At 57.0% G+C, this 25,870-nt stretch overlaps 10 protein-coding genes across 10 annotated transcripts; 7 read left to right on the top strand and 3 right to left on the bottom strand.

Annotated features, from left to right (window-relative positions):
- Nucleotides 1-291: 291 nt before the first annotated feature.
- SPBR_06620 (phosphoribosyl-ATP pyrophosphohydrolase) lies at nucleotides 292-2,937 on the bottom strand (the record flags this gene model as incomplete). Its single annotated transcript, XM_040764876.1, has 1 exon — nucleotides 292-2,937. One exon carries the CDS (start codon nucleotides 2,935-2,937, stop codon nucleotides 292-294), a length of 2,646 nt encoding a protein of 881 aa, XP_040617293.1.
- Nucleotides 2,938-3,943: 1,006 nt separating this feature from the next.
- Nucleotides 3,944-5,230, top strand: SPBR_07337 (BAR domain containing protein; the record flags this gene model as incomplete). The annotated part of the gene is made up of 4 exons (XM_040765591.1): nucleotides 3,944-3,975; nucleotides 4,125-4,236; nucleotides 4,297-4,980; nucleotides 5,060-5,230. 4 exons carry the CDS (start codon nucleotides 3,944-3,946, stop codon nucleotides 5,228-5,230), a joined length of 999 nt encoding a protein of 332 aa, XP_040617292.1.
- Nucleotides 5,231-5,968: 738 nt separating this feature from the next.
- SPBR_07875 (uncharacterized protein) lies at nucleotides 5,969-6,580 on the top strand (the record flags this gene model as incomplete). Its single annotated transcript, XM_040766129.1, has 3 exons — nucleotides 5,969-6,169; nucleotides 6,248-6,298; nucleotides 6,353-6,580. 3 exons carry the CDS (start codon nucleotides 5,969-5,971, stop codon nucleotides 6,578-6,580), a joined length of 480 nt encoding a protein of 159 aa, XP_040617291.1.
- A 727-nt stretch (nucleotides 6,581-7,307) lies between these two features.
- Nucleotides 7,308-9,557, top strand: SPBR_06739 (uncharacterized protein; the record flags this gene model as incomplete). The annotated part of the gene is made up of 1 exon (XM_040764995.1): nucleotides 7,308-9,557. The coding sequence occupies one exon, from the start codon at nucleotides 7,308-7,310 to the stop codon at nucleotides 9,555-9,557; it is 2,250 nt and encodes a 749-aa protein (XP_040617290.1).
- Nucleotides 9,558-9,945: 388 nt separating this feature from the next.
- SPBR_07984 (transcription initiation factor TFIIA small subunit) lies at nucleotides 9,946-10,352 on the bottom strand (the record flags this gene model as incomplete). Its single annotated transcript, XM_040766235.1, has 2 exons — nucleotides 9,946-10,240; nucleotides 10,312-10,352. 2 exons carry the CDS (start codon nucleotides 10,350-10,352, stop codon nucleotides 9,946-9,948), a joined length of 336 nt encoding a protein of 111 aa, XP_040617289.1.
- Nucleotides 10,353-10,903: 551 nt separating this feature from the next.
- On the top strand, nucleotides 10,904-11,517 carry SPBR_07874 (U3 small nucleolar ribonucleoprotein IMP3; the record flags this gene model as incomplete). Its single annotated transcript, XM_040766128.1, has 2 exons — nucleotides 10,904-10,943; nucleotides 11,006-11,517. 2 exons carry the CDS (start codon nucleotides 10,904-10,906, stop codon nucleotides 11,515-11,517), a joined length of 552 nt encoding a protein of 183 aa, XP_040617288.1.
- A 1,030-nt stretch (nucleotides 11,518-12,547) lies between these two features.
- SPBR_07617 (uncharacterized protein) lies at nucleotides 12,548-13,520 on the top strand (the record flags this gene model as incomplete). The annotated part of the gene is made up of 2 exons (XM_040765871.1): nucleotides 12,548-13,079; nucleotides 13,141-13,520. 2 exons carry the CDS (start codon nucleotides 12,548-12,550, stop codon nucleotides 13,518-13,520), a joined length of 912 nt encoding a protein of 303 aa, XP_040617287.1.
- An 817-nt stretch (nucleotides 13,521-14,337) lies between these two features.
- SPBR_07955 (uncharacterized protein) lies at nucleotides 14,338-14,808 on the top strand (the record flags this gene model as incomplete). Its single annotated transcript, XM_040766208.1, has 1 exon — nucleotides 14,338-14,808. One exon carries the CDS (start codon nucleotides 14,338-14,340, stop codon nucleotides 14,806-14,808), a length of 471 nt encoding a protein of 156 aa, XP_040617286.1.
- Nucleotides 14,809-16,357: 1,549 nt separating this feature from the next.
- On the top strand, nucleotides 16,358-17,509 carry SPBR_07457 (porphobilinogen synthase; the record flags this gene model as incomplete). Its single annotated transcript, XM_040765711.1, has 1 exon — nucleotides 16,358-17,509. The coding sequence occupies one exon, from the start codon at nucleotides 16,358-16,360 to the stop codon at nucleotides 17,507-17,509; it is 1,152 nt and encodes a 383-aa protein (XP_040617285.1).
- A 551-nt stretch (nucleotides 17,510-18,060) lies between these two features.
- On the bottom strand, nucleotides 18,061-20,544 carry SPBR_06665 (U3 small nucleolar RNA-associated protein MPP10; the record flags this gene model as incomplete). The annotated part of the gene is made up of 1 exon (XM_040764921.1): nucleotides 18,061-20,544. One exon carries the CDS (start codon nucleotides 20,542-20,544, stop codon nucleotides 18,061-18,063), a length of 2,484 nt encoding a protein of 827 aa, XP_040617284.1.
- Nucleotides 20,545-25,870: the final 5,326 nt, after the last annotated feature.

Here is a 25,870-nt window from a genome sequence, read left to right as displayed (position 1 = left end):
ACCACGCGTTACATTCATAGCCGGCGTTCGTTTGTTCACATTCAGGCGTTTTGGTCATCGTAGAGCATGTATGAGTGTACGACTCTATGTATGGCAATCCTAGAAGCGCACAAATAATGGAAATCAAACTTGAATATTGTCAAGAAAATCTTGAAAATAATGTAACGTTAATGTATTTAACATTCTCTATCGCCGCTTCATTTCAAACACAACATGAAAAAAATCAACAAAACACCGTACCTAGATCACCTCATTGACAAAGCCGTTCGTGTGGCCCAAGCTATGCCTGCTTTACTTCTCCAACGACGCCAGACGGATGCTCACGGCCCGGCGGTGGGCCTCCAGCTCCTCCACCTTGGCCAGCTGCATCACGGCGCCGCCCACATTGCGCAGGCCCTCGACCGTCAGGTTCGAGCTGGTAATGTGCTTGACAAACGAGCCCAGGTTCACGCCCGAGTACTGCTTGGCGAACCCGTACGTCGGCAGCGAGTGGTTGACGCCAGCCGAGTAGTCGCCCACGCTCTCGGGCGTCCAGGCACCGACAAACACGCTGCCGGCGTTGAGCACCTTGGGCACGAGCGCCGGCGCGTCCCGGACCTGCAAAATCAGGTGCTCGGGCGCGTACGCGTTGCTGACGGCCATGGCCACGTCCAGGTTCGGCACCTGCACCGCCACCGAGTGCGCAATCGCGCCGCGCACAATGTCCACGCGCGGCAGCGCCATGGCCTGGCTGTGCACCTCCGCCTCGATCGCCGCCAGCTGCGCCTCGCTGAGGTCGACCGCCAGCAGCACCACCTGGCTGTCCACGCCGTGCTCCGCCTGCGACAGCAGATCCGACGCCACAAACGCCGGGTTGGCCTCGGCGTCCGCCACGACCAGCACCTCCGAGGGCCCCGCCGGCATGTCGATGCCGACACCCGCGTTGGTGTCGTTGCTCACGAGCATCTTGGCGGCCGTGACAAACTGGTTGCCGGGGCCCAGGATCTTGTCGACCTTGCTGACGCTCTCCGTGCCGTACGCCATGGCGGCGACCGCCTGGGCACCGCCGGCCAGGACGATGCTCTCGGCGCCGACCTTGTGGGCGACGTAGACAATCTCGGGCGTAATGGTGCCGTCGGCGCGCGGCGGGCTGGCCAGAACAATGGTGCTGCAGCCGGCGACCATGGCGGGGACGCCCAGCATGAGTGCCGTGCTGGGCAGGACGGCGGTGCCGCCGGGCACGTAGAGGCCGACGCGCGCAATGGGCCGCGCGAAGCGGCTGCAGACGACGCCCGGCATGGTCTCGACGGACAGGGGCTTGTCCTCCTTCTGGGCGGCGTGGAACGTGCGGATGTTGTTGAACGACACGTCGATGGCGGCGCGCGTCTCGTCGGACAGCTGCATGAGCTCCGGCGGGAAGGGTGCCTTGAGCACGGGCGACGTCAGCGACGTGGCCTTTTCAAACTTGTGCGTGTACGAGAGCAGCGCCTTGTCCCCGTTGGCGCGGACGTCGTCGATGATGGGCGTGACGATCTTCATGATGGCCTCGGACGACTTTTGCGACGGCCGCCGAAGGGCCTCGTCAATGTCGGCGGCCGAGACCTTGGACGCGTCGATGCGCTTCATCGCGATGCGGTCGTCGACAGACGGCTTGGCAACAGCCACAGCAGCAGCCGGAGCAGCGGCCGGAGCAGCAGCCGGAGCAGGGGCAGCCTTCTCCGTCGCCTTCTCCTCCCACTTGGGCTTGGCGTTGCCCGGGCGGCGCTGGACCTTGAGACCCTTGGCGTCCAGGCTGCGCTCAATGTCGGCCAAGCTGACACCGGCCGCCGTCGCCTTCACGAGCGCAAAGTAAATCAGGTCGGCGGCCTCAAAGGCCACCTCCTGCTGCGTCTTGGCGTCGCACAGCTCCTCCGCCTCCTCCATAATCTTGGCGCGCAGCAGCTTTTCGTCGGAGAACAGGCGCGCCGTGTAGGAACCGGCCGGTGCAGACGCCTTGCGGGCCCGCAGCGTCTGGTCCAGCCGGGCGACACCCTGCAGATCGCCGAAGCAGCCAAACTGGTCCAGGTGGCAGAAGCGGCGGCCCTCCTGGCGCACCACAAAGTGCAGCGCGTCGCGGTCACAGTCGAGGCCGACGCGCAGCAGCGTCTGCGTGTCGCCCGAGGTGGCGCCCTTGTGCCACAGTCCGCGCTTGCGGCTCTGGTAGACGCCCGTCTGCGTGCGCAGCGCCTCCGCCACGCTCGCCACGCTGCTGTAGACCAGGCCCAGCGCGGCGCCCGACTGGTCCGTCACGACGGTCGTCACCAGCTTGTCCGGGCGGTCCGACTGCCACGCCGCCTCCAGCAGGCCGGCCACCGACACCTTGTCTTGGCTGTCCGTCGCCGTCGTCAGGGCTGTCGAGGGCAGGATGGGGATGGCGTGGATGCGCGCCGCCGACTCGGCAAACGTGGAGACGGCCGTGGGGCTGGCAACGGACGCCGGCGCGGGTTGCACGAAGAGGAAGGGGTTCGTCTTGGTCGCGGCGGCGGCTTCGATAAAGGCGCTGCTGGTCGAGGCAGCCACGTCGAGGTCCGTCACGAGCAGGCCGCCCTGCTCGGCGGTGGTCGCGCTGGCAAGGGAGGCCGCGTTGGCATCGGTGGCCGACACAGCAGCCGCAACACGGGCTCCATAGGTGGGCGCCAGCTCGGCGAGCTGCGACGGCTGGACAAAGACACGGCGGGCGCCAAGGTCGAGGAGGGCGACGACGTCGTCGGGCGAGGTCAGGGCAGTGCCATCGACAAAGGGCACGAGCTCGGCGCCGCGGGCGGCCAGGAGCGCCTGCAACTGGGACAGGTTGGCGGGGTTCGCCTGGAGGAAGATGGTTCCCAGCACAGCGATCTCGGCGGGTGTGAGGCCTTCGCCGACGCTGTCGAGGGCAGCTGGGACGCTCACCACGAAGGGCAATGGCAGTGTAGACTCCATGGTTGTGGTGGGCAAGGGAGGTTGTTGGCGTGCACAGAAAGTCACAGAAAATCACAGTGAGGGGATACCAGATGCAACGTTCGGAAGGGAAGCGGGAACACGGAAATAAATAAAAATAGGGCCACTCCGCTTCACGGTCTACAGCGGCAGGTTCGAGTCATAGTCCTGCCGTTCGTGCTTGCCAATCTTGCCAAACTCACTACAACTACTCATTAAATTTCTCTCGTCTAGTTTCTTTTTTCTTTTTTTTTTTTTTTTTTTTTTTTTTTTTTTGGCCGGCATTGAGTCGGTCGTTCCTGCCCACCGCTGGGGAGCCAGCGCATTGGAAAGCTGCATTCTGATTGGCTGCAGCTCTTGTAAGACTCTGGCAGGTGCAGAAGGCCGATTTGCGGATGACGAAAAGTGTGAGACGGAAGAATCCATAAGGCGAATCATTTGATGAAACGTAACTGGATCTGACTGCTATCTCACCATGTCTCAAAAGCCTTGTCTGCAACCGTTTGCCTTGCACAGGTCCATGTCTCTTCGTTTTGGTCGTAAACGCGCCAAGGTCGCTCTTGAGATCAGAGTGGGGCCAGTCACGTGCAGCTCTCCGACTACACAGGGCGTCAGGGCGTTCAGTCAGACACCCCTCACTAGCCTAGTCCCAAAAGAGTGTCCTTTAGGAGGCTGGGCGCTCACTGGTAGGATCGTCCAGGTGGCTTCCATGACAACGGGCGAGTACGTTGCACCGCTGCGGGCCACGCTGCAGGGCAGCCAGCTTGTAATTACAGGACCACTTTGTAGTGCCACAGCGCGCTGAGAGAACACACCTACCCCAAATACGAATCTTCGCTCATCGCCTTGTTTGCTTCTGATCTTCTGATCTTCTGATCCTCCTCTGCTTCTTCACTCCCTCCACCATCACCACGTCTGCACGCGACTAGCTTTCCGCACAACTTGCCATCTCCATCTCGATTCAACTGGTCCCTTTATTTCCACTCGTCCACCCTCTGGTACCGCAGCCATGGATTTCAAGAACATTGGCAAGAGCTTCTCGTATGTTCAACTGTGCTTACAGCGACCCCTCGTATGCTGGTCTTCATCAGCGTGCGGACTGTTTTGTCATACATGGTGGCTTGAGCCGCCGTCTGAATGTGTCGGACTCCTCCGTTGCAAGTAGCGTGCTAACATGATACCCGCCGCAGCAACATCGGGGCGTCCATCACCCCCTTTGCCTCGCGCACCTTCCAGTACACCAAGGAGCAGCTTGGCCAGGTCGACGACAAGGTATGCCGGCCGTCCACCGACCGCGACGATGTGCTCTGTCCCGTGATACAGACTGGAAACTGACAAGGAGCTTCTGCCCCTCTCGTACAGACCCAACTGCCTCCTGACTACATCGACCTCGAGAAGCGTGTCGACGCTCTCAAGCAGGTGCACCAGAAGATGCTCGCCGTGACCTCACAGTACTCCCACGAGCCGTACGACTACCCGCCCAACATCAAGGAGACGTTCAGCGACCTCGGCCGTACCGTCTCCGAGAAGGTCACCCTGCTCTCGTCCGCGTCGTCGCCCGCCGAAGCCCAGGCCGCGCTGACCGCGCCCCCCTCGGCCAAGCCCCAGCCCAAGACATTCGCGCACGCCATTGCCCGTGCCTCGCTCGCCAGCAGCCAGACCCTGCACCAGCAGCACACGGGCGCCGGCGAGGACCCGCTGGCCACGGCCCTCGAGAAGTATGCGCTCGCCCAGGAGCGCATCGGCGAGGCCCGCCTGGCGCAGGACGCGCAGATCCAGAGCCAGTTCCTGGCCGGCTGGAACACGACCCTCAACACCAACCTGCAGTTTGCCACGCGCGCCCGCAAAAACGTGGAAAAGTCGCGCCTGTCGCTCGATGCCGTCAAGACCCGCGTCAAGGGCAACACCTGGAAGCTGCCGGGCAACGCCGGCGCCGGCCAGCAGCACGACGAGGCGGAGCTGAGCCCCGAGGCGCAGGAGGAGATTGAGAAGGCCGAGGACGAGTTTGTGACGCAGACCGAGGAGGCCTTTGGCGTGATGAAGAATGTGAGTCGGGTCCATGGGGCACATTGACACCCTTTGATCGTACGGTAGAGGTAGACTGGCAACTAACGCCCGCAACCAGGTCCTCGACACCCCCGAGCCGCTGCGCAATCTGTCGGAGCTCATCAACGCCCAGATGGAGTACTACAAGAAGTCGTACGAGATCCTGAGCGAGCTGGCGCCTGTCATCGACGGCCTGCAGGTCGAGCAGGAGGCCAACTACCGGAAGAGCCGCGAGAACACGTCGTCGTAGGTCGATGCTCGGGGTATGCTGTCCACTTGATTCGCAAATGAAACGGCCGCGCTCTCCATGATATCCCGTGACCCTGTAAGCCGTTTTGAAGGGAGAGGAGGAATGACGGTCGGCCACAGCTGGCTTTGTTTGTCTTGGTTGCTATTTCTTATATACAGTGTTATGTTTCTTTCTTTTTTTTTCCACGTTCTCCAATGCTACCTCCTTGATGCTTTCCGGAGCTTTTTTTCTGCTTATATATTTTCAAGTGATTTTTGGAAGGGCGGTCGGTCTTACTTTTGTCTTTCGAACTCTCCCTCTGTCTGCCATTACAATGTCAACTTGAACGGCGAAAGTATTACGGGGTCGACAAAACCTGCAAGGCAATATTGGTACTCCTGTGTATTATTTTTCGTTTCTATTTGTCATTGGTGACCTACACATTTTTACAATCCGCTGCGACGTCTGCTATCTGCTATTTAGACATGGCCTGATGATACAGTGAATATCGTCATAGCGGCCTCAGCCCACAAATGCCTGTAACAGCCCCCCCACAACCGCGCTAAAGCCACAATTCTTACAAGGCTGTCAGCGCCACAAATCGCGCGAAATCGGTCGCCCTTGCTCTGTTCCCCGAATAGCGTGCACTTTTGAGGCCTCTTTTTCCGCGACCAACTCGTCGACAACACTCCCCTCTCTCACCGACTTCCTACCCTCTCACCACCTAACGCCTCCTCCTGCGGCGGCCCCTTGGACACCATGGTATGCGCGTCGTCCCCTCTCCTTATTTGCGCATCCTTGCTGACCATCTCACCACAGCTACCCCTCGGCCTCCTCAGCGCCGCACAGGGTCATCCGATGCTAGTCGAGCTCAAGAACGGCGAGACCCTCAACGGCCACCTTGTGCAGTGCGACACGTGGATGAACCTCACCCTCAAGGAGGTTTTGCAGACGAACGCCGTATGCTGCCCCCCTCGTTGCGCGCTCCGCCATTGGCCGCTCTCCCACCTCACCTGTCGCTAACCCTTGTCTCTTCAGGACGGCGACAGCTTTATGCGCATACCCGAAGTCTACGTAAAAGGCAACAATGTAGGCACCCTTTGTTCGCTTTCCATAAACATGTTCGCACGCTGACACCCGCAGATCAAGTACCTCCGCGTCCCCGACGAGATTATCGACACCGTTAAAGAACAGCAGCAGCAGCAACAACAACAACACCAGCATCACTACCAGTCGAACTTCCGTGGCGGCAGCCGCGGCGGCAACAACAACGGTGGCCATCCGCGCGGCGACGGCCAGGGCGGACGCGGCCGGGGCGACCGCGGTCGCGGCGGTTCACGGGGAGGCCGCGGCCGGGGCCGTGGTGACTAGGTACGCACCCAAGACGACAGAAGGTGAATCACGCTTCCGGAGCAAGGGACACTGCGCGACGTGATCGGCAAGCGGACGACTCCCACACTCCACACCGGCTGCTGTACGGCCTCGGCCGGCTCGTCGTTCGGCCTCGGCCACTGTTTGCTCGCCAGCAACGACGAGCACAGCCAACAACCACCATTTTGATTTTTGAGTTTACTGCACGGCCTGTCAAAGAGAAGGAGGATGCCAGGCCGGAAAAATTATTTTTTGAACATACCAAAAAAGAAAAGAAGGGGACGGGACAGCATTTCATTGCCTTCCAAAGGGATGGGTTGGCCTGGCAAGGTACAACCTTACGCGCCAATTAGCGGATGAGCGGCCTCGCTACCATGAGGGAAACTCATAAAAATACAAGGAAAATAGTCATAAACCGCTCAAATTGTCTCCCGACCAGTGACAGTCATGAACTTCCTGCATTGAGAATGCTCAGCGAGTGTTGTCGTTGCCGTAGTTTAGTGCACGTGACCTTCAATTCTATGCGACAGGGATTTTCTGTGCGCAAAAGAGCTATGCGATACAGGCGGAGCTTCCCGCCAATTGGCACCACCAAAAAAGTTGTAAAAAAGTTACCCAACGCATGTCAACATTGGCCACACTCCGACAAGACATATTGGCAGCGACGCATTCCCGTCTGTCACATGGAATCAAGGCCGCCGCTTCCCCTCGCCTCTCGACACACATGATGGGCACCCGGATTGTCGTCGACGGCCTGTGGCGGTGTCTGTGTCCCTCTGTGGATGTCCCGGCATTGCTCCGGGCCGTCAACGGAAGCAGTTATGCACGGCCAACCACACGACGTGGAGCACAGCCAGGGACAGTCAAACCAGCACATCTGGTGCACACACTGACACGCACGCCACGGCCAGGATGCACAGCGATGCCCACCGGGACCGCTGCCGTTCCCTTGCCATCACCAGCCATCCGGCCTCGTTTGAGCTGCCGTGCATCGACGTCGTCCTCTTCCGTTCCTGGCACCGTCCAGCGCGTACACAATGGGGCTGCTACACGTGTCGGTCGCCTAGGCCTTGTGTCGGGCACGGCCAACAGTAACGCGTCGCAACGAGCAAATGGCACGGGCGGTACATTGGAGGGCGATCATCAGCACCAGCTGGCCGTTCTTACGCTTCTCCGGTCGAGACCGCCCTATCGACGTGAACTGGCGAGTGCCACGAACACGGCCATCTACGCAGCACTGCGCCACCTACAGGACACCCCGGCCGCCTTCAACCGCATCAATGCCTTTGCCCAGTACCTGCTCGAGGAGCGGAAAGAACCACTGACGACAGCACTCTGCGAAGCGCTGGTGCGCTCCAACTGCCACGTAAATGGCTCGGCCGATGCCGTGCAGGACATGCTGCATGCGCTCAAGGCGTCCAGCATCGAGGGCACGCCGAGTCTCTTTCACGGCGCGCTGTCGGTTTTGGCTGTCCACCCAGACTACCTCTTGCGCAATGCCGTCCTGCGCGAGATGAAGGAGCGCTGGATCGACCTGGCACCCGACGGCCAGCAGAGCGTCGCGCTGGGCCTGCTGCGCGACGGCCAATACGAGCGCGCTCTCAACCAGCTCGACGAGATGACCGAGGCGGCGGCGACGGCCGGGGCCACGCCTGTGCCGCCATGGCTGCTCGACATTTACGTGTACGTGCTGGGGCAGGAGGGGTTTCTGGACGACGCCCTGCAGATTGTCAACCACCGCCTGCTGCGCGACGGCGATACCGTCTCCCTCAACATCTGGTCGTTCTTGCTAGATGTGTGCTGCCGCGCCGGCCACTTTAGCGGGCTGACCTACGTGTGGAACCGTGTCGTGCGGCCCGGCGGCAACGGGCTCGTGACGCCCTCGGACGCCATGGCGCTCGACGTCCTGAATATGGCGGCGCAGCACGGCGACGCCGACTTGGCGGCGGCCGTGATGCAGATGCTGGCGGCGCGGGGCACGAAACTGAGCATGCCACACTTTGAGGCGATGCTGGACTGCTATGCCCAGGCCGGCGCCATCGACAAGGCGCTGCAGGCGCTGTGCATCATGAACAATGCCGGCATCGTGCCGGACCAGGGCAGCACGCGGTCCATCTTCTTGCGGCTGACGGCGCCTGCGCCCTCTGCGCCGCGCAGTGCGAAAGACGTGCGAGACGCGCAGGCGGCCCAAGCGGCTACCATGGAGTCTGCCGTCGCCGCACTGTTCGACCTCAAGCGCCAGTACGGCAGCGTGCCGGTGGCTGCGTTTAACGTCGTCCTTGAGTCCATGCTCGAGTCGCACAGACAATATGCGACGGCAACCACGGCTGCTGTGGCGAAGAAAGGGACACAGGCACACAGCACAGAAGGCACAGCTGCCGAAGCCGGCCTCGATCTGTACCGCCACGTCCGGCAGCTGTGCCCCGCAGGGCCCAACCGTGCGACTTTCCGCCTCCTCTTCCGCGCCTGCGACGACCCCGTGCACCTCAACTTCCTCGTGCGCGAGATGCGCTCCTTTGCCTTCCGCCCGGACATGGACATGATTGACGACGTCGTGTACGCCAACGCCACCAAGGGCTCGCTCGACCAGGCGCTGCAGTATGTCTTTGACCTCATCGATGAAGAGGCCGCCCGCCGGGTGCAGCAGACCGACGCGACGGCGAGCGACGCGGGTGCCACTGGCGCGGTCGACGAGGCAAGCATTGCGGCGCACGCCGAGAGTCTTCGCCGCCAGCCGTGGATCAGCCGCCGGGCGGCCGCTGCGCTCGCCAGACGGTGCATAGAAGAAGAAAACGAGCGCATCTGGACGGTGGCCGACGCAAGCCGCGACCGCGGCCGGCCCATGGACAACATCCTACGCGAGGCCATGGGCGGTGTTCACCGGCCCACGGCGGCACACAATGCCTACGGCGTGCCCCATGCTGTGGGCGCCGATCAGGAGGAGCCGGAGCCAGAGGAGGGAACCCTGGCGGGGTAGTCTGTATGATATAACAGATCAATTTTGCAATTCACTACAGATTCGGAGAATATGTATGTCTATGTGTTTCATGATTCTTTTATGATTTTTTTGTGGCGCTTTGAAACTGTGGTATAGCTGACTGGTCCCTGCTGTGAGCGGTCCATTTGGTAATCAATATAATACACGGCCGGACGAAAGCCTGAAGATGTAGTAAAAAAGCAAAAAAGAAGTCATCGAAATAGTAGCCCATTGCCAACGCCTATAGCTCCGATTGCTCCAAAAGAAATCAAAACATGGTCCCTCTTGAGACCGCCGTCTGTGGGTCAGAGCGCCGTGGTGCTGGGCCTGTCGAAAGGCAAATACGAGCGTGAGAAATAATCCATTCCATAACGACGGTCATCGGCGACTACGGCCCTGCCGGCTTCGCGTTGCAGCTGACAATCTTGACCTTGTCGACCGTCACCGGCGTGCTGCCGCCCTCCATCTTGAACTGCACGTTGCGAATCAAAAAGGTCCAGACTTCGTCGCAGAAGCGGTAGGTGTCGAGCGAGCCTTTGAATGTCAGACGGGCCTTGACCTGCTGCTGCAGGTTCTCGGCGATGGCGCGGTCAAAGTTGGCCAAGACCTTCATGGCAAGCTGCGGGTCCATGCGGTTTTCGCTGATGAGCTCGTCGAGGGTGTCCGTGAGGGCATAGCCGATGCTGTCATACAGGGACGCCTGTCAGATCCAGGTCATCCTTCAGGCACGTGCAGCAAATCGGAATAAGCTTACCTGCTCCGGCGGTAGAGCTCGTAGAATGACGGTGTGGCCATTGTCAGAATGAAGGCTGGACGCCAATAAGCGGTTGCAGCGACAATGCCGAGGGAAGGGATGCGCGCGACAGAGCTGCTGAGCGACAAAAGAGTCGTTTGTGAGGTCGGCTCTTGAGAGATGGATCACAGAAATGCGCGGCGATCGAAATTCTCGTCAGTCTCGTCGCTCGTAGCGTGCAACTCGTGGGTTGTATGAGGTTGAGTTGCGAGGCAATCAAGGCAAGTTGATATACCTCGTGGATGCGGCTTCACTTTAGGCAGCGCTTTGCGCTGGTTGGTCAGGCTTCCCTGACCCCAGCGGGGAAGGCACGACTTCGCCCCCCTGCTTTAGAATTGCCCAAAATGACTCAGCCGCGCTAGTGAGGCCGTTTGCCGGCAAGACAAGGCTAGCCAATCAGGAGACACTCTTGTCATTTTAAAGCGGTGAGAATTCTGCCAGCACTTTTTGCAGGCTGTATCAACTTTTCTTCTGCCGTCTGTAGGAGGCTTCCTTTTTGCGAGACGATCAACCTTTTCTACAGCAAAGCCAGCACCGCCATAACTCCGCCAAGATGGTTCGCAAACTCAAGCATCATGAGCAGAAGCTCTTGCGTATGTCTCCTCTTTCGTCCTCCGCAACGTCTCGGTCATTCTTCCCCTGCTAACAATTACAGGCAAGGTTGACTTCACCACCTGGAAGCAGGACAACGACCACCGCGCCGCCGCCGTCATCCGCCGCTATATGATCCAGAAACCCGAAGACTACCACTCCTACAACCGGCTGTGCGGCTCTCTGCGCCAGCTTGCCCACCGTCTCAGTCTGCTGCCCCCGGACAGCGCCGTCCGCCGTCGCCACGAGGACCTGCTCCTCGAGAAGCTCCACGACATGGGCATCCTGGGTGTCAAGGACAAGCTCTCGAACGTCGAACACAAAGTGACCGTGTCGGCCTTTGCGCGGCGGCGCCTCCCGATTGTCATGACACGGCTGCACATGGCCGAGTCCGTGCACGCGGCGACAGTGATGATTGAACAGGGCCACGTGCGCGTGGGCACAGAGACGGTGACGGACCCGGCGTTTCTGGTGACGCGCACGCTCGAGGACTTTGTCACGTGGACGGTGGGAAGCAAGATCAAGCGGCACATTATGCAGTACCGCGACGAGCTGGACGACTTTGAGCTGCTGTGAGCTGGGGCGTTGGTCACGGTTAGGAACGAGACGCAAGCAAACGGCTATGTTGCTCTTTTTATTTTGGGGGCCTCGACTCCGCATAGAGTCGCCGACTACCACTTTTATGGTCCAGACACGGCTGCAGCACTGACCCCGAGATGGAGCAATATGACCATGACTTTGGGCCCACGCCCGCCGCTTCAACAAATGAAGAGAAAAGTCAGATCAGGCCGGATGACGACAACCTACACGGACCCGGTTGTCGTACGCCATGAACTCGAAGAAAACTCTTAAACGCTCACGTCAGATACAAAACTGCGAACACGGAGAGCAGTATTTTGGGGTTATTGTTACATCAGCCCTGGGAACAACGTGAGCTTACTGTGCTCCACTTTGGACGGGAATTTTGGAAGGCGTTAGGGCATTTTTCAGCGAATTTATATTTGATAGACCCTTTAAACAATTGTTTACGACATTTCCAACTACATCATTACTACCAATCTTTTCTTTTCGCTTTTCGGTGTGTATTTATTTGGCCTCAAGCAGCTTTTGCCAATTGAAGAAGCACCTCCAATCTCACCGACACCAGTTTAAATCTACCTCTCGCTAACACTCTGAACGATGCACTTACAAACATTACATATGTTGCAAACCATGGTTCTTAGGACTTTGTGGTAGGACTCTTCATTTCCAGGACTCATAAAGCCGTATTAAACGTGTTTCTTGAGCTGCTGCTCTAGCCCACTAAATACGGACTGCGGCGTATCAACTTAGCTGCTAGTGGACGGCCCCTGTACCTGGATTCATTAGGCCGCACTAGGTCCCCAAGAGGGGCATTACGGGACGCCCAGGTACGCGGCCTCGGCTTCTATATATCAGGCAGGTGCGCCCCTCCCGTCCATCGATCCCCTCACCACGGAGCAGTTTGCAAGATACTCCGTTTCGCTGTTGCTGCTACATTTCTTTAGTCAAACGCCGCTTCACCGCCTTGTCTTGCCTTAATACTGTGCAATTGTCCATCCCTCAACCCGAGCGCATTGCTTCAATCATGGCTCCCCTCTCCGCCGCCGAGCTGCTGGCGCTCAGCGAGACCGACGTGACTGTGCGCCTCACGCCAGAGCAGTTTCTTCCCGCATTGTCGCAGGCACCGTTTGTCAACATCGAGGGCACGTTCAATGCACGCGACATTGGCAAGCTGCCGGCAAGCACCGCGAGCCCGTCCGCCGGCACCGTCCGCCCCGGATTCGTGTTCCGCAGCGGTATGCTTGCCCGCCTGACTGACCGCGGCAAAGCCACGCTGGCCAGCGACCTCGGGATTCGTCGTGTTTTTGATTTCCGGTCGCAGAGCGAGCACGCCCAGGCACCAGACCCGACGCCAGCCGACAGCGTCACCCTGGTCTGGCAGGAGACGGCCGAGGAGACGCCGCACGTGTCGCTGGAGCCATTTGCCGAGGGCTTCGGTGAGGCCGGGTTTGCGCAGACGTACTTGGACGTGCTGCGGGCGTACCGGCCGACAGTGAAACATCTTCTCGAGCACGTCCGTGACCGACCGGAGCAGCCGTTCCTATTTCATTGCACGGGTAAGAACAGCCCCCCCTCTTCTCACACCTAGATGTGCGGGTTCTCTGACTGACCTCCTAGCCGGCCGTGATCGGACGGGCGTTCTGGCGGCCCTGCTGCTGACCCTGGCCGGCGCGGCTCCCGACACCATCGCCCTTGATTACATGCTCTCCCGCATTGGCTCGGAGCCCGTGCGCGACGAGCTCGAAAAGTTTGCGCGCATGGGCACCGGTGTGCCGGAGCGCAAACCCGACGACAGCCCCGAGGCGATCGCGGCGGCGGTTGCAGCGACACCGCCCGGCTTCCTAAACCTCATCAACCTGCGCGTGGTGTGCTGGAACGCGTTCCTGGAGGCGCTCGACAAGGAGCACGGCGGGTTCGAGGGCTATGTTACAAAGACGCTGGGCTTCTCCGACGGAGACGTGGCCACGATCAAGAAGAACCTGACGACGGCACCGTGAGGCGGTTGTCTAGCAAGACGATACTAGTCAAAAGCCCCAAGTGGCTTAGCTGAAATCACTCGAGCCTGCGTTGAATTTTCTAGAATATACGACGTACAAAATTCAGAATGCCCAGAAAGTGCTGCTGCCGTCATTGTCTTGGCGATGTCGCATGTCGTGATGACTTGGCGTGACGAAAATAGAATTTCAACACATGAGGACATTAATGTTTACAATATCAAGGAAATATAGCAATGCAACCTTATGACAAGTCGAACATCTGACGGTGGCATCAAGTGGCTTTGCGGTGTGGTGCCTTATTGCGCCGGTTGCCTATGACGTCATTTTACAGTTCAATTAAAATTCTGGGGCACTTAGCGGGTGTTCGGGGCGTGCCACAGGGCTAAGCAAACACTAGAACCCCTGACGCAAGACTTGAGAACATTGCTTTTATGATCTCATTCAACATGACGATTCTTTTGCAAACGTGTGTGGCACCCCCAGCCAATCTGCAGCCAAAGTGGCTCGTCAAAGGATTGCTGCATGAGAACCCTGCAGCCTCCTTGAGTTGCAGGAAGTCATGACGATGCGTTCATACCAAGATGCAGACAACCTTGGTTTGATGTCATGGACGAGTCGACATTGTTTATTGACGTTCGGGTCTTCCCTTTTGTCTATATAATAGTCACACCCTTCGCTTTATGTCGATACGGGAAAGATATCACCACATCAACAATCACAACAAGATAAAAACCAAACTACAAAACCACCAACCCACCTACCCACCTAACCACCAAACAATACACTCAAAACCTCCCCTTCCATCACTATCCTCAAAATGCATTGGCACCACTCAACGCAAACCCGCTCTACCGGCGGTATTCTGTCACCTAAAACACGCACTACCCGCACCACCCATCGCCATCACGGCCATCACGGCCACCACGGCCACACCCATCGCCATGGCCTCGGTCTAAGCACCGCTGGCGCAACTACCACAACAGCCCGACGCAGTCCCGGCACCGGCCTCTTCCACCGCCGTGTCCACACGCCACGCACAAAGGTCCGCACAACACGCACTACGACACGCAGAACCGGCGGCGGCGGCGGCCTCTTTGGCACCAGACACCACCATACCAAGCGGTCGCACGTGCTGCCCGTGGCGACAACAACACGCCGCAAGCCCACGGTGGGCGACCGCATTAGCGGTGCCTTCCACAAGATCAAGGGCTCCATCACCGGCCAGCCGCGTGAAAAGGCTATTGGCGACCGCCGCATGCACGGCACCACCCGCCGGAGAAGATGGTAGATGAGAGAGCGTTTTTGAGGGACAGGAGCGATTTGTACAATAATAGATTTCTTTTGTCGTATATTTCTTTTGCCTGTACGATTATATATTTGTCATAGATGCGGACATGAAATGGATACCCATTTTTAATGTATTTTTTTTTTTTTTTAATTTGCAAATGAAACCTTTCAAGAGCCTCATGAGGATTCGACAGAACTAACAAAGCTCTCTTTCGGTCTGATATATGGGCTTCTGTCCGCCCCATAATTAGGCCTCTTCCCACCCGCAGACTTGCTGTAGCCCAAAAGTGACAGGCCCACCAGTGAACCAAAACAGGAGAAGCACGCAATTGACGGTTGAACGCAGGGCGTCGGAACTCGGAACTCACATTGTATCTCACCACAAGATAAGGGACACTTTCAACGGCATTGACCCTGTTTCAGTTCCGTTCGCAATTGTTGTTGACCATCTCGAACGGGACAGATCTTTTGTTCTCGGGTCCTCTTGTCAATGCTGCATCGCTCTTTCTCTTGTTCCCTGTGCAGATTTTCATGTGCCTCGGGCTCTTTCCTCGCCGCATTACAGTGGAGTGTAAGGACTTATCACAATATATCAGAGTAATACAATCTTGCACTCACGACGGCTGGAGGCCGGCCGTTGCATGGCACATTCGTCCCGTGTCCGCGGGATGCCGCAAAATGCAGATTGGCTAATGTCTTGCACATATTGGATCGCCCGTCGTTGACTGAGTTCCGCTCTTCGTATTGAAAATGCGACTGCCTTATTGGATGGTAGCGCCGGATGCTCCTGCTCACTATGGAAGTTGTTTCCAGCGCAAGTCCATCCGCCTGACAAACCGCCTTTGGCCGCACAGTGATTCCCCAACTCTCCGAACGAGGCCGAACTTGGCCCACGTCCTACGACACTCCAGGCGCTATGGCACAAGAGACAGCGTATCAACTGCCTGGCAAGTCCTCCGCTGAGGCGGGGTTACGCAACATCATCAGCCAGGTGTTTTATCGCCGCACTTTGTAGCGCTCTCGGGCGCTCTTTCCCTGCAAAACCCAGCAGTAGGTTTCGTCGCGGCACCCACCTCCCTCTTTCGGCCGGTCTCGCTAGTCTACTTCGCTCCAAACGGCAACAGCGACTCACAAAGTGTTTCACTCCTGCACACCCCGTTGGCCAATTGCCCGTGCGATAAAGTCGGTTACCTTTGCCACTCAATTTTTTCGCACTTTCCCCTCCGCTCGCATCGCTCTTTCCGTGGCACTCCGTTTTAGTGGCATTCCGGCCTGTCATTCCTCGGCACTCTTTCTAACATCTGCCTCTCCTCTTTTATTTTTTTCCTATTATTTCCCCCCAACCCTTCTTCCAATTCCTCTGCTTCGCCATCGTCGTCGTCGTCGGGTTGTTTCTCGTATTTCGGTCTGTTTTTCGGTTTCCCGTACTGTCCATTTTCCGCCTGTCCCTCTTTTGTCGTTTGTCGGAACAAAAAGACTTTCGCCTCGTCTTCGATTGCTCGCATCGTCAACAGTTGTTTCTTCGCCTCCATCCTCGATTCTTGCCCGCCATGTCGTTCTCCAGCCTTGTCCAGGACCTGTCCATTCGCGACGCCAACGGCAACCCCCGCCGCCGCGCCGAGGTCTCCTTTGACGACTCCGCCTCGCGCTCCTCCCACGTCTCCCGCGCCATGTCCTACACCAGCACCGCCGCCACCAGCGTCAGCATCTCTGGCGAGATCTCCAGCCAGCTGCATGGAGGCTACAGCCACCCCCTCGCGCGCGCGTGGCAGGCCGAGCGCCAGCTCACCAAGTCCATGCTCATCTACCCTCTCTTCGTCTCCGACCAAGACGACGAGGACACCCCCATTGCCGCCCTGCCGGGGCAGCGCCGCTTCGGCCTGAACCGCCTCGTTCCCTTCCTTGAGCCGCTCGTGCACAAGGGCCTGCGCTCCGTCATTCTCTTCGGCGTGCCCCTGAAGCCCGGCACCAAGGACCAGCTCGGCACCGCGGCCGACGACCCAGAGGGCCCTGTCGTCCGCAGCATCCGTCTCCTGCGCCAGCGCTTCCCTCAGCTGTACATTACCGCCGACGTCTGCCTCTGCGAGTACACCTCGCACGGCCACTGCGGCATCCTGCGCGACGACGGCAGCCTCAACAACGCCATGTCCGTCGACCGTATCTCGGACGTCGCCGTTGCCTATGCCCAGGCCGGCGCTCACTGCGTGGCCCCCTCCGACATGAACGACGGCCGCATCCGCGCCATCAAGCTCAAGCTCATCGAGGAGGGCCTGTCGCACCGCACCATGCTCATGTCCTACGCCGCCAAGTTCTCTGGCTGTCTGTACGGCCCCTTCCGCGAGGCGGCTGGCTCCTGCCCGTCCTTTGGCGACCGCAAGTGCTACCAGCTGCCGCCGGGCGGCCGCGGCCTGGCTCGCCGTGCCATTGTGCGCGACATCAACGAGGGTGCCGACGTCATCATGGTCAAGCCGGCCGGCCAGTACCTGGACATAATCAGCGACGCCAAGGAACTCGGCAGGGACCTGCCCATTGCCGCCTACCAGGTCAGCGGCGAGTTTGCCATGCTGCACGCGGCTGCCAAAGCGGGTGTCTTTGACCTCAAGACGGCCGCCCTCGAGGCCCACGACAGCATCCTCCGTGCGGGTGCCACCATCATTGTCAGCTACTTCACGCCGGAGCTGCTGGACTGGCTCGACAACTAAACGAAGAGCTATGGACCGATAACAACGACGACGGAATGACACTCGTGGATTGGAGCTCCACATTAAAAAAAGCAACATAAACAAAACGGATGAACAAAAAGGGACGGCAAAATCTACAATGGCGTTTATTGGTTTTTGGCGCAACACACTATGTACATATAATATGCATTGGTTCTTTGAGTTTGGAAAGTCGTTTGGACCCTGTTGGCGGTTCTACAGCTGGCGTGCATGGAATTTTCTTTCTTTTTGGTTTTCTCGAACAACAGTATTGTACAATTGTCCTTGCACTATATAATATGCTCCATGACTACGCATACACTTACATAAACACATCACATATCAAACACTGGTCCCTTGACGTTGATCACTACTAAAAGTACGACGTGCTCTTTGAGTAATAAAAGGCTTTTGATCGACCGTGGTATGCAGTTGTAAAGAAACAAGATGGTAAAACAAACCATGATCGCAAACATATGAAACACAAAGAAATGTACAGGATGCCGTATGATATGGATGATGCAAATTAACCCCGGCTTTTCCTTCCTGCCCGACTACAATTTGAAGTTGCCGCTCGACAACGCCCGCGAGACCTGCGGCTTGTTGCCCTTCACGTCCTGGAGCTCGCCCTTGCGGCCGATCACCTTGACACCGGCACGCTTCAGCGTTGCGATCGTGTCGGCCTGCGAAGCGTTGGCCGCAGCACCACTGCCAGCAGAGGCTGCGGCAGACGCGCCTCCTGCGGCTGTGCCGTTGCCGTTGGTCATGCCGCTGCCGCTCTTGCGGATGCGTTCCTTGTTGCGCCGCCGGCGCCGCAGCTTCTCCTCGCGCGTCATCTCGTCGCGCGCCACCGGCAGACCGCTCCGCGGCACCACCACAACGTCCTTTTCCTTGTCCTTCTTGTCCGCGCCCGGCTTGTACACCTCCTGCGGCGCCAGCATGCTCGCACCGCCGCTGACACCCTGGGCCGTGGCCGGCTGCGCATCCTCCATCGTGACCGTCGCCACATCGGCCACCACGGACATTTGCGGGGCCGCGGGCCGCGGCTTGTAGTGCCAGTTGCTCAGCGCGTCCAGCTTGGCGCTCACGTCCAGCCACATGCGCTCCACCTCGCGCTCCTCGGCCTGCACGCGCTCGTCCGACTGGCTGACGTACGTGTCCGGGTTGGCCGCCTGCTGGTGCTCCTCCTCGTAGACGGCGGCCAGGCCCTTCTTGGCCTGGCTGTCGTCAATCGCAACCAGGCCACGGCGCGTGCCGTCCGCGTCCTCGCCAAAGCCCGTGCCGTACCGCCGGCGCACCTCGTCAAAGGACTGCTCGAGGATGCGGCGCTTGACGAGCGCCTCAATGTCCTCGGTGATTTCCTGGGTGATCACGGGCACGGGCTTGCCAATGTGCTCAAAGTCCAGGTCCTCCTCCAACAGCGAGTTGACCGGACGCGCCGACGCCGAGGCTTCGCCCGACACCGTCCAGTTCTTCTCCTTGACGGCCTCGGCCTCGAGGCGGCGGATCTCGGCGAGAATCTTGGCCTGGCGCCGCTCGTGGGCGGACCGGCGGCTGCGCACGTCGCCTGCCGAGGCGTCCGACAGCGCATCTATCCCGTCCGAGTCCTCGTCGCCCGATGCGTCGGAGATCTGCTCAAACAGGTCGCGGCGCACGTCCTTGATGGCGCGCTGGACGTCGGCCTCGTCGGGCTGGAAGGGCTTGTTGGCGCTGTCGTCGCCGTTGGTCTTGGCCGATTGGCGTCCCGGCCGGTCGCGGTCGCCACGCTTCTTGGCGGGTGGTGCGAAGAAGTCCTTGTAGAAGATGTCGTTGGCCGTCAGGTCCACGTCGCCAAACCCGCTGGCCAAGCCGCCGTTGGTGGTGTCGTCCATGTCTTCAATGTCGCTCTCACCTGACGGCGCGTCGAGGTCCATGTTGCCAAAGATGGGCGGGCCGTCCTCTTCATCGTCGTCCTCGCCGCCGGCACCATTGTCGTCGTCGTCGTCATCCGAGTCGTGTGGGCCGCGGCCCTTTTTAGACTTGGACTTGGACTTGGACTTGGATGTGGCCGCCTTGCCGTCCTTCTTTGCCTTCTTGCCGCCAACTGGCACTGCAAATGGATCGCTGTGCCAGTCCAGCTCGTCGTCGTCGCTCGCGGCGTCCGTGTTTGGATCTGCGCGGGCGTCTTGTGCCTCAAACCATTGTGATTGCTTGTTGAACTCGTTGATGTCAAAGAAGCCGTCGTTGAGGCCGTCCGCATCCTCGACAAACTCCTTTGCAGGACCGTGGCCTGTATCTTCAACCTCATCATCCTCGGCCTCATCTTCCTCCGCCTCGTCGTCTTCGCCAAAATCATCCTCGCCATCTTCGCCCATGCTCAGGTCATCGTCATCTTCATCCTCCTCGGCCTCTAGAACAGCCAGGTCATCCTCGAGCCGGTTCTCTTCGTCCTCGCCATCCTCCTCGCCGTCGGAGCCGGCGTAGACACCGTTTGTTGGGGTCGCATCGTGATCGTCGTCTGCGTCCGACTCGTCCTCCTGCTCCAATCGGTCGAGTATAGACTGGGATTGCTGTGTGCTGGTGGCAAGGATGCGGTTCGACTGCTGCCAGATCTGAGGAACCTCAAAACCGTCGACGTGCACGCGCCGGATCTTGAGAATAGGGCCGACGGGCCGCACGAACTTGTCGTTCTCGTCGTCGTCGTTGTCGCCATCTGCACGGGCAGCGGTCGCACCCTTGCTGGCCCGCTTGCGCTTTTTCCGCGCCGCCGTCGCAGCGTGCATCTGCCGCAGCCGCTCCTGCTGCTCGTCGCTAATCAGTCCGGCAAACGTGCCGAGGGCCACCTGGGTAATCTCGGACGAGGCGGTCGACAACGCAGCGTTGGGCGTAAGGAACGCCTCGCGGGGTTTCCGGCGCGTCGTGTCACGGAAGGCGAGGGCCGAAGCGATGTCGCCCAGCGAGGGCATGGATCCAGACCCGGGCGCCATGATGCCGTACGGCGCAGCAATGGTGAGGGTGTGGGAGGTGGACGTGAGCGACGATGTGCTCGAGTCGGCCATGTGGGCGGCGATAGAGGGATGGGCCGATGCGGGCAGTTGTCCGTTCGAAATGTACAGTCGTGTTCTCGTTTTGTCGCTACTGTCGGCCCATGCTCCGTGCGCGGCCACGACTGCGATTGACGATATCAAACAAAGGTTGTGAGGGAGCTTTGCGTCGAAGGGCTGCCACTCGAAACTTTTTTTCTGGGAGGCCCACTAAAATTCAATGATATGGCAGATAAGGGGAGAGTTTTTCTGCCGGTTTAGTGAGCCACAGGCCAGGCCCCGCAAGCACTGAAAGGTCGTTGTGGCTGGTAGTGCTAAGCAGTGGACTAGCGGGAACCGAAGGCGGTGAGTTTGACTACGAGCAGCATGTAATGGACCCACATGGATGAGCTTAACGTCTTGTGATTGGCTAGCATTCTACTATACACACTCATGTAAACATTGAGGCCCGTCTCATTCTCAGTTCATGTTTGTCTTGTAGTCACGATTCAATCACGATATTTGGGGCTGTTCATCATGGTGATACTCAATAATAAAAAAATAAAAAAGTCGTTTTAAAACTAGGAAGGCAAACGGGATTTCCACGTCTTGGGGTCTCTCGCGAACAATGAATACGTCGACTTATAGCCTTTCACGTTGTGAATCTCATCGTGAAGAGCGATAAAATCATAGTGAGCAGAGAGAGAGTTTTATGCATCCAAGCGTCAATTGGACAATCACAATGCGTAACTGCAAAGAAATATAACTGCCGAGTCACTAAGGAAAAATTCTCCCATGAAAATGATCAGGATTCGTCCAGAGTTTTTACAAAAAGCATTGTAAAGTACGAAAACAAAACAATGAAATAAAACAAACACGGCTCATCGTCCGGGGCCGATATAGGAAGTTGCCCTCGCCACTCCGATTATTACAGATTTGGCTCCTCTCACCGACGGCCAATTGATGTCTGCAGCCCGGTGATATGTTTTCATCAGTTGACATCGTGATCGTCGCCCTTGTCAACCATACAACGATAAGAACGAATCAACGTTCTGTCACGCAGGGGCGCGTGCGTCGATACCATCACACTGCATCTAGTTTGTGGTCATGTGCACGTCCTTTGCGGGGAGCGAAGATCTCTTTGCAGGGAGGGTCCTCGAAGCAGCATCGGCGGCAGCGTCGATAGGGCCGTGACCGCGGCTACGCAAGCAAGTATGACGAGCATGCAGCTGCATCGTAATATGAAAGCTTCACTCCTCCGTTAAAAAAAGAAACAGAAAAAAACAGAAAAGTGACGAGACCTACTGCGGCAGTTTTGCAATGGGGACGCCGTTACTCGCTGGGGTAACGTCGGCGACTAACGACCTGACAGGGGCTGGGGCTGGTACGGCGGCGGCGACGAGCTGACCATATTTGCAGCAGCCTGGCCCAGGTGGACAATAGCGGTGTACTCCGTGATTACAGTAATACAATGCGACCCTCGAGTCTGCCATTCGTCTGCTCCGAAAGAGGAGAAGGCATAGAAGGCAAAACCGGGCTGTAGAGAAGCCGGTTAATTTGGTTGACGGCGACTCGTGATGCATCGCATTGGGGCCACAATTCTATCACACTACGACCCTGCGAACTTTTGTGTCGCGTGATGTGGAAGCAGTTCTTAACCGGGAGGCGATACTGTGAAAAGCCCACAGAGCGGCGCGCGATCACCAGCTGTGCGGCATGTGTCGAAATGTCTCGTTTCATAAAAATAATCATTCGTTCACTCTGCATTACAATTGCATCCCCAAGTCGGAAGATGTTCATTGTACACATTTGTGCTTGCAGTCGTCGGATTCGGTACTTTGCACACGTTAGCTGAACCCGCCGCATCGGGTTTGACAGCTCGAATGTCTCACCTGCGACGATTCCCGTCGACCTGGAGTGTCTTACCTTGGTAAGTCGTTGCCGCCGGTATGGTTCCATTCCTCCTTCCCCAGATCGGCGGACCGGAGTCTAGCAAGGAACGTCGATCTCAGATAGTCATTGTTGAGCGTCACCTTCCTTGTCTTCTTTTTCTTTTACCCGGATACTTAATACACGCCAGCTGCGTTTAGGATGTCGCTCGTTTCCTTTTGCAAAGACTTCACTTCAGGCCGCGCTGTGTCATGATCTACTGTGTACGAACCCCTCCCGGCAGCGTGCGCATCTGCGGAGTCGACAAAGGTTGTCGATCTCGTCCAACGAATCCAAAATACGATGCAAGTTCAAAAGCGAAAGAAACGAGGTATTCTGCCGACTTGGCGATGTGTCCATACTTCGCAACAAAAACAAGTGTGGCGTACGAACTCCTCCAATGCCAAGGACGGTCCCAACATTATTTTCCCTTTTACGGAAAACGACATACATATGCATCGTCTGTGCCGCGTAGCCGAGTGTCGATTTTCGGAGACCGTTTCCAATCTCCGTAGAAGTTGCCTTTCTTGCATGCAACGTAAAAACACAGCCGACGAGACGTGCAGGATCTTGTGCCTCTACCGGACACACCACAACCGTTCGAATGCCGATCGAGCATGCAACGCTTTTTAGGCGAGCATACGTCGCTGAGGAGTTTGACGAGGTTTTTCCGCCTTTCACGCCTTTCACGCCTCTGAGGAATTATACTCAATGAGGGTTTTCTCCGTGAAGCGGAGTCTCGGTATAAAAGGACCACGGGGCGCAAACGGCCAGCTTCGGAAGTTGAGAAGACGAGAGAAACGAGAGAAGGAACAATGGGCACAAATAGAAACTTGTGAAACAACAAAGAAAGGAAGAAAAGGAGAGAAATGAAGCAAGGAATGAAGTCGCGATGCTCCTTGGCATCGCGACCATAGGCCCGAACAAGGCACATCTGTGATGTACTCCGTATGTCGTATTTTCCAGCGCATTATCAACAGTATTACTCCGGGTTGCAGGGTTGACGTTGGTGGTCCTTCACAATGATGAACGATCTGAGTTCAGCGAGTCGTTGTTGACCAGGGTTGAATTTGATAAGACTTTTGACGAGACAACACGTGTGTGAATGGTGACACAGGATTGGTCAGAATTATTAACAAGCCAGAGGCCACGGACCACGGGCCAAGACAGTAAAACTAGTGACACTTTTTTGGTATATGCAAACGCTTTGTGTGCATTCAAAGAGCGGGTCCAGTTATTGGAGTACGACATACTTCTGTAGTTATTTCGTACATGCTCTGTACTCCGCATGTCGTACATACATTGGAGGACAAGGAAAAGCTTCACACTTTTCACACAGTATAGGTATTGGGCTGGGGCTCTGTGTGTACATCAGTACCTAAACTGAGTAATATGTGGGCAATAACATGCGAACAAGAATAATATTGGGACTGTGCAGATAGGACGTCGAGCCGCCTGCACATAGATGGAGCCAGGTAACAGCGAGTTGCATTTGGGGTTGCGGACGAGTGCGGGCGTTTACGTACATGTCCGACGCAGAGACCAAAAAAAAAAAAAAAAAAAAAAAAAAAAAAAAGAAAAACAAAAGAGAAAGGAGAAGAGGAACAATGAACAATGAACTTTAGCAAAAGCTAGTACGGGTCCGACATATCAAAGTCGGTACGCAGCGGACGGGATTCCTAAACGAGAAATGATGTCTAACCATAAATGTGCAGTTGCTATCGGCGAGAGGCAATACTTTCTGCATCGTATGTGTTGAAGGCCCGCCAAGTGTGGAGGATTAAGGATTAAAGCAGGGGACTGGAGTGAAAAATCGCCGACAGTTACAACGGCCACGCAAACCACGCAGACACTCGTCGTCACGAATTACTTTGTGTTACGTAACGAAAGCGACCAATCAGCTCTGCCTCTCCTCGAACTGACAAAGAAACTTTGTACGAAAATAGAGCAGGTCTGTCGTAGAGAGGAACCTGCAACATAAATATGCCTGGGAGTAAACTTGCAGCGGTTAAAAGCCGGCACAAAAGAGAAACACTCGGACGAACCGTCAACGGCGTTTGTTTTCTTTTCGTTTTCTTTTCTTCGTTGTCAACATGCCGTCCCGGGTAAGAAGACGCCGTACATAGTACAACGTATTCTTCTGGATCAATACTACCCTGTGCATCGTACGTGGGGGTCTTGCATCTCAAACGACAGATGCCATACAAGGCCAACAAAAGTCCAAGGCACTTACAAATCTATATACATATAAATAATATAAATCATATAGAAGTACAACGGTATCGCAGGCCGCAACGCGTGGCGCGGGTACGAACAATGGCAAGGTCACAAGCCAGAGAGAATCGTTAAACTACAACGATTCAAACGGTCGAGACCAAATCTAGGCCGGAAACAGAACGCAACACACTTGTATACGGAAGTATATCGTAGGAACCGAGACCACTGCAGCCGTGTGGAGCCTCTCAAGGTGTATTGCTCCGGACGACGTCGCATGTGAGACGACCAACGCGAGATTTTTGGGGCCGAATGCACAATGCACTCTGTGGGGCAAAATTGTGAGTAGCAAAACACACAAGTATTGACCGGCAGCCTGCCCGTGCCTGCTCTTCGTCCTGTCGTTTATTTTCGTTTAAAAACGCGCTGCAGAACCGAAGGCGAAAAGGGCCTGGCCGCACAAAAAGGGTAGGGCGGTGGCAAGAAACCAAAACGTCGAGACGGCAAGAGTTAACCAAAGTCGGTCAAACGCCGGCCATAATGAGAGTGGAAAAAAATCAACTATCAAGAAATCAAAGCCTTCAGAAGCCCAGAACACGGGCCGGTCCCGCATAGCAATAAGCAAACAGTGGCAACAAAGGCGCTGGGGCAGGCAAAGTGACATGTGCGTTTAGACTACGTTTGGTACGATACATGCTCAGAACGAAGGAAACATAGTATGGATATTAGGGCGCCGTCGAAAAGCTTCTTTTGCAACTGCGCTCATCGGGTCTGTGCTTGTTTGGTCCACTTCAGTGGTAGCAGGGAACCCAAACCCAAGCTGCCAAGCTTGAAAGCAGCCTATGTAGGGGTTGATAGTATCGTGCATTTAGTTTGTAGCTTGCATAAATTGCAGGAGACACCGTCTGCATAAGTCAAGTCCACTGGACCCGGCCGCTGTTGGGGGTTGGGGCAGATCATGATCCTCGGACAGCGTACTGGGTAGTGTTCTGTCCAGACGAATAGACGCGAGTATTTCGTACTTGTAGACAGATCAACACATTGCACATTTCGTATGTCTGGCAGGATCGTTCCGGCGGTCTGTTTTCCTGTTTCAAACGCCCAAGACAGCGAAGAAAGGCACGATGTCGTATTTCCATTTGATACAGTCGCTTAGGCAGTTCTCCAAATTGCGTACATGCGGCGCCATCTGTCCTACTATCGACAGTTTATTTGCTAG

Source organism: Sporothrix brasiliensis (assembly GCF_000820605.1).
Source record: "Sporothrix brasiliensis 5110 chromosome Unknown Cont20, whole genome shotgun sequence".
Lineage (NCBI taxonomy): Eukaryota > Fungi > Ascomycota > Sordariomycetes > Ophiostomatales > Ophiostomataceae > Sporothrix > Sporothrix brasiliensis.
The sequence above is the reverse complement of the archived record's forward strand: the minus strand, read 5'-3'. Positions and strand labels throughout refer to the sequence as shown.